This window comes from Centrocercus urophasianus, unplaced genomic scaffold (genome assembly GCF_019232065.1).
Source record: "Centrocercus urophasianus isolate 14NV4802_14NV808 unplaced genomic scaffold, USGS_Curo_1.0 seq_12, whole genome shotgun sequence".
Classification (NCBI taxonomy): domain Eukaryota; kingdom Metazoa; phylum Chordata; class Aves; order Galliformes; family Phasianidae; genus Centrocercus; species Centrocercus urophasianus.
In genome coordinates, this window is record NW_024884364.1 from 54,925,900 (window position 1) to 54,940,410 (window position 14,511).

The 14,511-nt window shown below is 42.0% G+C and overlaps 1 protein-coding gene across 2 annotated transcripts in view; it reads right to left on the reverse strand.

Annotated features, from left to right (window-relative positions):
* Positions 1–14,511, reverse strand: part of GABRA5 (gamma-aminobutyric acid type A receptor subunit alpha5) — a 50,288-nt gene that overhangs the window by 13,014 nt on the left and 22,763 nt on the right. For both annotated transcript variants that reach the window (XM_042810237.1, XM_042810235.1), the window contains exon 5: positions 12,893–12,975. In XM_042810237.1, the coding sequence (XP_042666171.1) occupies positions 12,893–12,975 (83 nt within the window). The remainder of the gene's footprint in view (positions 1–12,892; positions 12,976–14,511) is intronic.

Here is a 14,511-nt window from a genome sequence, read left to right on the forward strand (position 1 = left end):
GTGTGATATAATTAGAAGCAAGAAAATGGCAGGAGACATTTATTTCTAGTGGGCATTTGATAAATGGCTGCAGACTTATCACCTAACAGAATGATGAAATGGAGTCATTTCTTCTCATATCTGTTTACTCACGAGTGAATCTATTTTTCTCCACTCTAACGCCCAATAGAAATATAAAACCCATAAAGCCCTACTTTCCTGTTCTCTCACACACTCTGCTATCTTCCTACTCTCATATGCCTGGCAAGGCAAACAGCAATTGGTCCTTCTTACACCTGTGAACAGAGGGCAGGTGAGCAACCACAACCACAGGGAGGAACCAGCCTAACAAAGCAAAGCAGCCAGTTGATAAGAACTAGAAGAATCCTGCCGTTCATCTTGGCAATGCAGGCTGCCTTGTTTTCACTTGGATTAATTATATATGAACTGGAACAGCCACTTTGAGACAACTACTCATGTTGATTCATTGTTTCCTTTCAAGGTCTTTCTGCTACAGTTTTGGTAAAACATTACAGAAAGGATTCTAAGAGGATAAAAAGGAAATATTCAGATGCTCATTCTTATGAATGAAGCAGCGTGAGGCGCACAGAACCCCCCCATACATTAAATGAGCAACCCATGAACAGGGAGAGGAGACTTCTCCTGCATCAGCTTTCCACATAGGACACCATTTCTTAGGTCCTTAAGGTTCCAGGGAGACCTCGCTGTGGCCTTCCAATACTTCAAGGGAGTATATAATCAGGAGGGGGAAGAGCTGTTGAGAGTGGACAGTGATAGGACAAGGGGCAATGGTTTTAAATCGAGACAGGGGAGGTTTAGGTTAGATATTAGGAGGAAGTTTTTCACACAGAGAGTGGTGACGCACTGGAACAGGTTGCCCAAGGATGCTGTGGATGCCCCATCCCTGGAGGCATTCAAGGCCAGGCTGGATGTGGCTCTGGGCAGCCTGGTCTGCTGGTTGCGACCCTGCACACAGCAAAGGGTTGAAACCAGATGATCATTGTGGTCCTTTTCAACCCAGGCCATTCTGTGATTCTATGATCTGTCTATGTGCTTGACTCCTTTAGAGACTCTTAGATAACTTGGTAGAGATTCAGATTCACAGTCTGACAATGACTTCTGCGGGGAGTAAAACAGTGCTGCTGATAAGCCATAATGTATCAGCTTGAATTCTAAGATTCAGGCTGGGTTTCTTCTGGCTTGAGCATGAACACTTTTTACTTTATTATACAGCATCTGTCAGTGCTTGTGTCTATACAACGGAGGCTAGATTTGAACTCTGTAATTGGAATTTCCATTTACATTAAGTTGATAAGAATGAATTGATGTACAAATGAGGACTCCATGCACTCTATAGGAAGAAACCTAGTAAAAACGTAATTTTAAATATAAAAACAGCAAGACAGTGCTAAATACGCATGGTCTGGATCTGGGGGAAATAGGTTTTTTTAAAAAAGTAAGCTATTGAGATAAATTTAATACTAAAATACTAAGATATGTGTATTCACATATTCAATGATTAAGAGCCTAAAATCAAGAATTTTTCATAGTGTAGTGATAAATTCCACTATTCTCAAAGGAATTTGAGGGTCACAGAAATTAAGTTAGAGACCTGAAAGAATTCAGAATGAAATATTTTTTGGAATGACACAGTATCACCTAGATAAAAAAAAAGAGGACCTCCAAGGAGAAAATTACTATCATGGACTTAAAGTAATTCTTGTGTGAAGCCAGTGAGAAAAGATAATAGGACACTATCCGCTGTAAAACAGTCAGTAAGAAGTTCAGCCTTACTAAAATGATCACTGTTTCTGTCATTCCTGAATTTACAATAAAGACATAATTTGATAATATGGGCAGTATTTTATATGTTTTCCCAATGCAAAGTTTTATTCAGTTTTCTTTTCACATTCCACAGGGAATAGAATAGGATGTCTTCAGAAATGTGCTAGACAGGTCTCAAGGGACTTCATTACTGAGAAACAGTAACATACCTTTACTGATCATTACTAAAAAAAATAAGGCCCTAAGACAGATCGAAATGACTTTGTTTCAGAATGCAATTTGTAAGTCACCTCTGGAAAAGGTGGGAATAGGAATGTGACAGAAGTATCTGTGGCTTGGAAATTAAATGGAAACACTGACTGTACCCACAAGGTGGTGAGAAATACACAACTGAAGACGACTGTGAAATTCATTTTGAGACAGTGGGTTTTATGATGTTCCTCCAGCTTTTCAAAGCAAGTACTGTTTAATTCTAGAACTTCCAGTTCAGAGGGGAAAACTCTAAATGTGACCCTATTTAGAGCTCCAAATCATAATGAAAAGGAAAAAAAAATTCCTCATGACTTTGACTGAAAGAAACTTTGTAATTTTGAAGGTGTGATTCATGATTAGCAGAGGCAAGGCTAGTGACTGCTTTAATACAATGAATTAGCTATTTGCAAGCTGGTACACTAAATCACAGGCATACCAATTATGAATGTAATATGAATACTAACAAACAGTTGCAGTGATAATTCACTCAGGCACAGTACCCTCACAGGATGCTATTACACAGCTTAAGAATAGCTCTGAGCTAGCAGCTGTGCAGAGCAGCACACAATTTCCCTCCCGGATCATTGTGGAGGCACAGTTTGGCCATTGGAGCACTGCCCCTCTGAGAGGTGTGCACATTTGCCACCTCCGCTGGCAACTCTGATGATTCACTGCCCATCCTGCGTGCCCACACAGCAACGGGGCAGCAGTCCGAGCGGTGCAGATGTTCCCTAAGCAGAGATTGCAACAGCGAACTGATGCCTTGTAGTGAAATCTGACAATGCATGTACCTGGGCTAAAAACCATGCACAGCATAACAACCAGAGCTGTGTGCCCTGGGAGAACTGGCCCTCTGGCTCCAATCAGAGAAAGAAAGGAGCAAACAGAGAAAACATCCTGCTGGGATGCCCTGGAGCATCTCAAAAGGCAGCAGACAGGCAGGTCAGAACAATGGAATTGTGCCAAACTTTGCTGTGGGATGCTGCCATAGGCGGGCTGAAAGGGGTGACTACACAGGAGCTGCTGTGGGGATGCTGTACGCCCAGTTGCTCTGAGGCACCAGGTTATCTTCCCAAAGTGGCTGCTCTCATCTGGAGCAGGTGATGTCTTCCTTCTTTTGCCTACTGCCTTCCAACCCATTTCTTCCTCTTACTGCCCTCAGTACTTACAATATCTTCCTTTATTTTTGAATTTATTGGCAGCTGTCTCAGTCTAGAACTAGCACCACAAGTAATGGTGACTACACAACTGTCTTTCATATAGAAGGGGTCAAAAGAAGGCCCTGATGCCTTCTTTTATTTTTCTCCTGGCTGGTATAAAAACCTATTGCAAGAGGACTACAGCAACAGAGCAGCAACATGCACTGGGATGACAATTAAACATTTAAAATATCCTGGGACCTCCCTGACCCTACGCAGGTATTTGTATGCCAGGCATATGGTAATTCCAAATTGGCCAACTACTCTGAGTGCTGTAGTAACACTTAATGAACTCTGAATTTGCAGTCGTGGTATTAGGCAGGTGTATTAACTGCTTCATTAGATAAAACAGCACAGTCATGAGGACGATGCTAGAGATTTAATTTATTTTTTGCTAAGCAAATAAAAGTATTCTCCAAAGTGTAACTGACACCATTACTCACACTGCACAGTATCTTACTCTGTAAGCAATCTATCGCAGTGGTCTGCTCATTTTGCAAGCTGACACTTAATATCAGCAAACATAATGCAATCAGCTCTCCAGGAACATCACCAAGGTTTCCTTTGAGAAAAACGAAGTGAATTTTAGAGAAGATTCAGTTTGATCTTGTTTTGAAGGGTGCTTTCAAAAACATGGTGGTTTTGGCCAAATCTAACTTCACCGAGTGAAACCATGACTTCGTCACAATGAATGACAGTTCTTCCCACTGCCATCAGTGGTACCAAGGACCCCTCCCATCATAAGTAGCACATCTACTGATCTACTATTGAGAACATCACCATTTATGAACCAGTATAATCTGAGACCAACCATGAAAAATTGGAATTACCTGCAGAACTAAATATGCACCCTTTTTTTCTGAAGCCAATCCCTTAATGAAGACATTTACATCTCTCAGAAGTACTGCTACACTAATAACACTGTGTGCATGTATAATCAATAGGCAGGCAGAGGCAGTAGGTTGAAATATTATTATTCAGTCACTTTAACACTGCTCAGAGATCAGAGTCACCAGAACTTATTCCCTATGCCGATGCTGCAGTCATGTAAATTTCAGAAGTGGGAAAACTCCCAAGTCCCTGACGTCAGAAAAAAGATCCTCCCATTTCCATCCTCTGCTGATAGCCTGAAGACTCAAACTTAGCTGAGTTTTCCTGAGTTCTGAGAGTCGACCCTTTAGAAAGTGTATTGCTATTCTATATACCATCCCATGCTGCAGTATGATTGAAAACATCAGGCATGTGAGGCTACTCTTAACTCTGAAAAGCAGTGTTTGCTCCAGGGCTCTTCAGGTCAGTAGTGCAGAATACATGATATCTGCAGTCCCAGAAATGAATGCTGGTGTGCAGAGAGAGCAGTACACCTTCCATTTTTGTGCCCAACACTAAGATGGAGGTTGACCTTCAGTAAGAGACTTTAGCCTTTTCAGCCTGTGAATATAGGCTGCTATGGGGGGTGTCACAGAGTAGCCTCGAAGGGGGTTGCTGCAAGCTCTCTCTTCTTTCCCCGTCCCTGCACCTCTCACTTGTGTATCACCAAGGCTTTTTCATTTCCCTTCTTACGGAGTACAAAAGGAGCATTTTGTTAATGAGCACAGAACTGCTCGAGGCCACCGTTCAAGCTGCCTCAGTGGTAAAAAGGGTAAAAAAGCCCTTTCCATCAGGAGCCTCTCCTTATCAGAGGAACTGCCATTTTGTGTTTTGTCTGTCACCGCACTAAAATGTCCCTTCTTTGGGAACCTTTTCCTCCTGCCCACAGAGACCTGGGCCCAAAGGCTCTTAGCTGTTTGTCTTCCCTGTACACAAGTGCACATTTCTTTATCTACAGCCATCAGCTGACCTATTTTAGTCATCTGCTTTAGGAGGAGATTAACCTGAGCTTAAAAATATCTGCTCCTCTCCCCTGACCATAAGAGGGTGAGAGTGGTTAGCTCAGCTGTAAATACAAATTTAGAAGAGAAGAATCCCATCTCTGTTGACAGATTTAATACTGGATGCCTTCAGCAAAGCAGCTAGCTGGTAGCATAGGCCGGACGTGAGCGGACTTTCAGTGGACATGGTGTGGGAACGGGCAAAAAGAGCCAACCCTTCAGGCATTCCCTTTTTAATTTCTTCACCAAGTGCAGCACAAACAACTTCTTTTGAAGAAACTTGCTGAGCTTAAACCGCAGCTTGCGCTACACTGCAGTCTGGGCTAACCTAGCTTTCGGTACAGGGGATGAGGCTGAAATGGACTCGGCAATTTGGAGGGAGGACTGATGGTTGATGAGAGACCAAGATGTCAGAAAAGAGCTGCCAGAAACCAAATTTTCAGCAGTGTCTTGCAGCTTTTTCTCTTTCTTTCCCCAAAACCGTATGCAAGTCATTTTGTCGTCAGTGTAGTGCACTAGCACTGGGAGACTCTAATTGAACCCAGGGACCCATAACGACAGAGGCAATAAAAGCAGGTAATGAACCACTCTATCTTTGCTCAGAAGAGACTGTAATTGCTCTTTGCCTACTCCATCCCCACCTGCAAAACGCAGACAGTGGAGACCAACCTGCTTCACATCAGTACCGTGAGAATGACTTTGGAAGCATTTATGAAATATTTACAAGCCATGGAAATGGCCACCTTGGAAAGTAACAGCCATTAAAAACCTGCCTTGTAAAGCAGTAGTGTAGTATTTATCCATTTGTTCCATTTACAGATAATATCCCACTTGCCAGTGATCCATAGTCAGCAACTGTAAGCCCTCAGTGTGCTTTCTGGGGCATTAAGGGCCATGTAATATCTTAGCAGGTTTGCACCCAAGGATCATTTGTGAGCTACAGATGCCTTAAGCCAATGAAGCAGAGAGTATCTGCATGTTATTTTCCACTGCTGACAACTCAATTTGAATCACGGCTTTCCCGTAATCAGGCAGTTGCACAGCCTTTAAATATAGCCTGAAATCTCCAGAGTGGGAAGTACATGCTGATGTTCGTACCAACAGCAAAGCACCTGAATCTCCATGCTGCTCCGCCACAACAGTGTCTAGACCTCTTTCAGGCAAGATAAAAACGCTGCTGTGTATCTCCACACCAGCTGCTTCCCTGCCTGAACTTTTTATTCCGTGAGCTCAAAGCCAGTGCCGGTAAAGCTTTTTCCTTCTAAAAAGGAGCCCCAGGGAAGCACACCTTACCAATACAAAAACCAGTTTTATTAACCATGATCCTAGTGGCCCTCTGGGCCGGAAGGGAGCCGAGTCCACGGATGCTGCAGGTCAGTATTTGTGGGAAGACTGCAGGTTTTTCAGAATATTGTTCTTTCTGACCTCTCTTTTCAACTCTATTATGAACCTAAGGGGAAAAGCTACCGGCTTCTGAACAGATGATCACAAAGAATAGAAAGTCACTGATCCAAAACCAGGCAGTATTTCACAGGAAAGCAATCGCACCCAGAGGATGGGATGGTAGCAAATGCTGAATTTTTAATGTATTTTTAAAATTCTTGCAGTGCAGGCCTTAGTATATAAGACAAAGGCTCTGAAAAACAAATTAATGACGGTGACTGCAATTGCTGAGGAGGAAACTAGCATAGTCTCTCCAGCATTTTCTGCAAAGTCCCAATCCTGCAGGTGGAGGAAAGCTGACTGACCTGATAATTTTAGGGAGCTTTTAGAAAGGGCCTTTTTCACTTTTGTCACTCTAAAAGGTATGACTTTGATGACTTAGAACCGCTAAGATGATCAGAGGGCTGGAGCACCTCTCCTATGAAGAAAGGTTGAGGGAACTGGGCTTGTTTAGCTTGGAGAAGAGAAGGCTCCAGGGAGATCTCATTGTAGCCTTCCAATACTTCAAGGGAGTATATAATCAGGAGGGGGAACGGCTATTTATGAGGGCGGATAGTGACAGGACAAGGGGGAATGGTTTTAAACTGAGACAGGGGAGGTTTAGGTTAGATACCAGGAGGAAGTTTTTCACACAGAGAGTGGTGATGCACTGGAACAGGTTGCCCAAGGAGGCTGTGGATGCCCCATCCCTGGAGGCATTTAAGGCCAGGCTGGATGTGGCTCTGGGCAGCTGTTCTGGTGGCTGGTGACACTGCACATAGCAGGGGGTTGAAACTAGATGATCATTGTGGTCCTTTTCAACCCAGGACATTCTATGATTCTATGATTCTATGATGGGAAACCTACCAAAAAAGTAAGAAGTTAGAGACATCTTTATTGTTTAAGTTGTGCTTCATGATGGTGTCCCATAATAATAATATCTGCCACAGAAACATGAATTTCACAGCCCAGGCCAAGCTTTTTAAATTCTCCACAGATTTCTCTTGAGAAAAGCTTCTTAGATTTCTGAAATACACAAATATTACAGTGCTTCCTTTTAAGCACCATGCTCCCTCAGTCTCCTGCCCTTTGGGAGCTTCAGGCTGCACTGCTTCACACAGATTGGGACAGAACACAAGGGTGAAGCTGCTGGCAGCACGGACTGCTCAAAATGCCAACTGAGGATGTGACTGTGTTGCTACAGATGCACATTTAAATTGGGTACAGGCTGTGCTGCGGCACCTGTGAGGATACAGAAGTAATTGCTGGTATAACCTACCCCCTAAATGTAGGAGAAATACAAAGCTCAAATAAGATACTTGCAGAAATAGTAAAGTTATCTTCATACAGAATAGCTTTTAGTTTCGAATTTTGATTTTTAACTCCCTTGAAAGAATGGGCCTTCCAGCATAAAATGCTATCCCATACCTAGAGAGAACAGCTCACCACGAACATATGCAACACCTAACTAATCTCCAGTAACTAGTTCTTCAGAACAATGTGCAACAGATGTATCTAATTCTGAGCTAGCTATGCAGAGAAAAATGGATTTCTAAGTCTCTTATCTATATCTGAGATAGTATTGCAGAGAAATAGGAAATTCTAAAATCTGATTCAACTCACCCTTAGGGAGTCATCAAAAATAGTTCTAATGAGCTGCGCTACCAAAGTACTTACTTCCTTTCAGTGGCCATAAAAGGAGTCTAGACAACTAACTGCCATGTCACTGTCTAACTAAAATTGTCTCAGACCCATCCCACCCATTTTACAAGGCTCTGCTATCAATGCACAGCTTTCAATACAAGACCAACTACTCTGCTCATTCTGGAGCAGTGCATTTCTATGTCCTGCAACAGATAAGAGCCACAGCAGATTTGGGAAAGCCTGGCAGCTCTTGTGGTACCCTATGATTTTGTGAGTATGCTTCAGCCATGAGTTTACGTATCAAAACCTGATTTTTTGAAACAGCCCCCACAAGAGTCACGTGTCCACAGTTTCAAGGAATCTAGAAGCAAATAATAGCAATTTCTATTAGGTGGTCTCCAAGTTCTCCATCAATTCTACGGGATGTATGAAAAATCAGTTTAGGCTTGATTATTGTGATTTATTAGCTTAAAAAGCAAAATTAAATCTCTTTACCTGAGATTTTACTGAGCAAGCTGCATTTAATTATTCACATATTTTGTGAAGCTGAAAACATTGCCATCACGTTTTACTAAAATGGAATCTGAGTCTGTTTCCTGCAATCTGTTTTGGAGTTGTCCCTCCACATATGCAGTTCTCCTGCCGTCTCACAGTTTCAACCTGGGGAAGCATAAAATCAAGAAACACCCTGCAGGTGCTTTCACCTCAGAGCTATTATGAGCATCATGGAGAAACTTCAACACTGGTGGAAGTTCCTTAAAAAACTTTTTTGGAGAAATTTCTCCGTGTCTGTAGGTACATGGACTGTCTGTGAACAGAAAGAATCTTACTAGCGCTAGTTCACTGCTACAATAAAATCCTGGGGTAATGGTGAAGCTTCTGTCTGTTCATTACTCCAAGTTCAGCCACCTCAGAGAAAAACAGTCTGAGTGTTTTCTGCCACAGAAATAGCTGGTGCCCCTTCTCCTACCAAAAGCTGCAGAAGTCAACATGACTCAGTTTGAGCTGTTAGAAGAGAAGATGTACATAAACCGCATTAATATATTTCTTCAGAAGCCATAAATTTTACTTAGCACTGTTTTCTCACAGTCTGCAAACTCTCAGTGCAATCTACAGTGATCAATCTTCTCCATCTGCATAGCCAAATGAAATTCATCAGGAATAAAAGCCAGGCCTGTTTTTCCACAGCACTACTTGCGAGCTAGGGGGAATCTCATTATTTTCAGAATATTCATTAGAATTTCCACTTACTCTAAAAAGAGTATGATTTTTACTTTTTTTCCCCACTAAGTGACTAGTGGACAGTAGATTCATGCAAATATCCATTCCTCAGTACAAGATCTATATATTCCGACAGGGTGCCTTCAATATACCGTTGCCATAAATAGATTATCCTTTCCAATATCTGACATTGTCAAATCACCAGTTCACTAATAGCAAATAACTAATTCATCTTCAGGGGAACCCTGAAAGCTAGGTAAAACTGATATAATTAACACATGAGTAAAATGAGATTTAGGAGTTAAGTCAGTTGCCTGGGCAGAGGCCTTCATGGTCTAGTGGATTAGACATCTGTCCCTCCAACCAAAGAAGTTGAGTCTAATCCTTTTTCTGACATTGATTTGCTGTGTGGCCTTACAAAAAGTCAATTAACTTCTCTGCCTCAGCTGCCCTGGAGATAATGATGCTTACCTCCCCAGTGACACACGGGCATTCAGAGACCACACTCAACCATACTTTTAATGTACTCTTAAGGCCTCTCAGTGGAAGAGGTGAAACATTAAAGCTTCCTAGCTTTAATGCCCTTTCTGTCTTATCTAATTCCTCCTTCCCACACCAAAAATAGCTTGGGGGGTAAGGAGGAACTTCTCCAGTCTAAGATGCAGCTTGTGAAAACATGGCTGGTGCCAGGAAGTACCACTAGATCCTGTTTGGCCTGCAAATTTACTCAGAGTGCAGGTCAGTGCTAAAATTACCATGGGAAGTTTATTTTGAAGAAACTAACACCCATGCCAAGCTGCTGTGATGCAGAGAACAGACTGCCACAGCCATCCCGTCAGTACCCTGACTGAGGGACAGAGGGGCTTCCTTGAGAAGCTCTGGCCCTCACACACCATGCCCAGCTCCCCAGCTCTAAATGAGATCCCTACAGGGTGGCTTTACGGGTAGCCTTAGCTCCAGCATGGGCACAAGCCTGGAGGAATAGCAATCATGTACCACACTGCAGGCTTGGGCTGGCCACCTTCAAGCCCTGGGGAACTCTACAGAAAGCAGAAGACATCTAAAATTTTCTCCATTCAGTTCATTAGCAGTTGTCCTTAACTTCTGGCCTCTGGCAAGGATATCATTTCACGACATTCCACAGGGAATAGAATCATAGAATGATCTAGGCTGGAAAGACCTTCAAGATCATCAAGTTGAAAAGCACGTAGAGGTATTACTTCTGTAGTTGGTATGTGAACTGCCCAGCAGCCATCTAGGTTGGGAGTATGTGCACATACATACCATTATATCTCCTTTTCTGTATTTGACCTTACTTTAAGTTATTTCTGCAAAATATTCTTATCACATATAATGCTGCTTCAGATCATAAAATCTCCTATATTTTAATACAGCAAACCCCAGTGAAATGGGATATAAGAAATCAACATTTACCTTTATTTCTGTGAGGAAGATTAACACTCCTACTCTTTAATATTGAAGGAAATGTCGGGACTTTTTTCTTTTTGCTTGAAGAATTATAGCAACCTGTTCCCACCTGTGCTGATGCACTGACACTCCCCTAAACCCCTTTCCCTATGTAGCCATCCTATGTTGGCCACTTTATTCTGCTGCCCTGAACTCCCACCCACTGACCAGTGAGCACTCCTCTCCACTTCACCCTACTGGCTAGCCATTTGATGCTAGCCATTGAAGCTTTTCAAAATCCTTCTTGGAAAGAAAACCATTGAAAATAAATCCTTTGGGGAAAAATAAGGAGAAAAGCTGAAGAAGGGCCTGTGCTTGTGTATAATACATCCCTGCATTTTTATCTTGTAGATGACTTACTGCAAACCTGAAATGATGGAAATAGGAAATTAGTACTGTACTCTCCTCAAATACAGCTGGGCTAATTCAATAAACCCTGACTTCTTGGCTGATATTTGTGCAAACATCTGCATATTACATTACAATAAAGTCTTGAGCTGTCAGATCAATAACAGATATTCCCAAGGCTGAAAGACTATGGATAGCCTGTTCCTATGTATTTACTTACTGCAGAGACCGTCAGTGTGGACCAGCAAAGGCTCCATGTTCAGACACTGCAAAAGACCTTAAAGATAACTTCCAGTAGCTTATAAAATAAACTTGGATTGTATACTGAGTGCAGAACATAGCACAAACTGAAATCAGTCAACCTTCATGTGTCTAATAAAAAAAATTTTAATCTTTCCAATGAGATAATATTGCTAGTACAATACATAACATGTAACAGCAGGAAGGAGATCTTCTTCTTCTTCTCTTTTTTTTTTTTTCCAGTAGCTTTGGTTTAACCCTATACACAAATAATCACACTTTTCTGTGAGAATCTTTCCCATTTTCAAGTTTGGAATGCAATGCATGGTTTGCGTGTAATTTTTTTTTTTTAAAGTTGAATGCAAAGGAGTATTATACCTCCAGATCTGTATTGGCCTTTCAATAAATTAACATTGCCAAGGTAAAAGACACAGTGAACTGACAGTAACCTTGCAAAATATTGGTGGCTGTTTAGACAGCACTGAGTTTATCTGGATTGCAAGAAGGAGGGGAAAGCAGTTCATCCTAAGTTAGGTAATTTGGTAATCATTACTGTAAGCAGTGTTTTTACTTCTTAGTATGATCAAAAGAAGACAATGCATAGCCAGTATTAAACCAGTGCAGATACAGAAGGTAAAGGCAAAGCTTAATCTTGGTAGGATTAGTGACTCTAAATTGGTATGACTGAAAAAACATTGAAAAATGCTGAAGCTAGGTGGCTTCAGGGACAAGCAAAACGCCTTGCTGGGTAATTTTCAAAAGTCTTTAGAGACACTGATTGCACCTGGAACCTCTCATTTGATTACTGAAATAAAAAATGCCTATTCTAGTAGCCTCATCCGTACTTTAATTAAGAGCTTTGTATTTAAATATAACCATCTGATCCTCTGAGGTTATTTTTAAAGTAAGCTTCTGGCAAGGAACCAGCATGGTGGATTAGAGGCTTGGAACTGAAGAAAAATCATTGTTCCGCATACAATTTAGAATAATGTGTACATATACACAAATGTAAGTGTACACTAAATCATGAAACAAGATACAGGATTGGATTTATTAAAACCAAATGGAGAGATATTTCCTCTTTCAGTGTTCTAGCTCTCTGTTAATATACACAATGCACATACTGCACTGCAGTCTGATTCATGTGAGAACCTTAACAGCACAATCTGATCTTTTCCAATGAAAGCTCCATTTTTCTACAAAAGCAAAACTGCAGTCATCAACTTATCTGTCCACATCCAATACTGGATGTGTAGGCTGGCTTCTGCCCTTGGTATGGGTGCACACCACCCATCTGCTCTCAGCTGACCAGGAAGGACACAGAATACATGTGGTATTAAAAGGAGAGGAGTAAGAGAAGTGCAAAGGACTTGTACAAAGTACCACTGAACACAAAAAGCCAGACGGGGAATTTTCTGGATCTCATTTGAGAAGATAACTTACAGCTTCCAAATTTTAATGGGCAGGCGTGTGCGTCCATGGGGAAATCTTCAAGTTGCATGGGACACTCAGCAGAGATGGTCAGTCTGTGGGGGAGTAAAAAGAAAACCCATCAGTTTCTGTCAATGCCTTCCTATTTAGGCCTGTCGCAGTAATACATGAGCACCGACACAAGCGAGCTTTTCCTGGCAGCTCCTGGCTCTTGCTGAAGCATAGCAGCCCCTGCCCGAGTGGGAGATAAAGCAGCTGGAGTGCTGTGCTTGTGTCTGGGGCCTTATCTACTGCTCAGCCACACCAATGGCTTTTACAACAGCAAGCAGTTTCAGCAACATCATTCTTTCTTATTTGTATGTGCAGGAAGGCCTGTGCTGGGGCTCCTGCTGCAATCCTTATTCTTGTCTGCTTTCTGTGGATACTGCAACCAAACCTGGGATCTGACTTCTGATTAAAGGAGTGTCACAGATGCAAAGAAGCACTGATTTCTCCTATCTTAGCTACTGAGAAGGGTCTAACAGGCTCATTCATCCTTTTTTTCCCCAAACTCCCTGCATACGAAATGGGGAACAATGCTTGCCTTCTGCAAATAACTTTTGAACAAATGAAAAGTATGTGAATTAAGTAATGCTACATTTGCAGGACAGATTATGACAGCATCTCCAAATAGGTATTTTTTTTAATGAAAAAAAAACAGCCTGCCTCCATGCTTACTGCCTTGTATTGCCACAACAAAATGAATATTCTGGGAACTCCACCCAGCTAAGCATATAGTACTACAGTCAGTTTCTGAACAAATGAGGCAGACCAGTTTGGTCCTACATATTGTGAATTAGTATTAGGAAAAGAGGGCTGGGACACTGTGCCTGGCATATCGTTTAGGGAAACAGTGCTGCCCCACTGTTGGGGAATTCCTGAGCCAGAAAAAGCCTTAAAAAAGGCAGACATCCTATGGAGGTTCTGTATGATTGGCAGATCAAGATGAATGCAAATAAAAGCCTGAGGCACATTTCTGAGCACCGTGATATATTAGTTTTTATTGATATAAAATACATCAACAGAGCCAAAGCTGACTTTACTAGCTGCATGCAGTACATAGCACGATGAAAATCTATTTTTAATTGGGCCATTTTGCTACCTGCATGTCTCAAATGGTTTGCTTGGGATGGTGAGGACGCAATTCTCATTTTATATGAAGAATACACATATGCCTTTCCCACTTTACTGCCTCAGAGGCAACTGAACAGAGACACACAAAGCACCAAAGGCTGCACTGTGCTGGGGTAGTACAGGACACTGCAGGAGAGGAGGTCTGGTTCCTCTCTACTTCCCTTGAGGGACAAAATTCTGCAAGTAAAGCCTTAACACCCTGCCACCAGGATGCCAAAGCATCCTCTCTTACTGCAGCAGCCTTGTGTACCCAGACTGTCCACTTTTGATACTCCATGCTTCGTGCTACCACATCAAAGTCAGTATTCTTGCTATGAGAACTCCTATCCAAAAGGATCATAAAGTGTAACAATCTGTCCGGGTACAGATGGCACAGCATTCAGCAATTCAATACAACACAATGATGCCTTACTGGGGCATTGAAGCTACATGGACAATAAACTGGGGGAAAGAGCTCC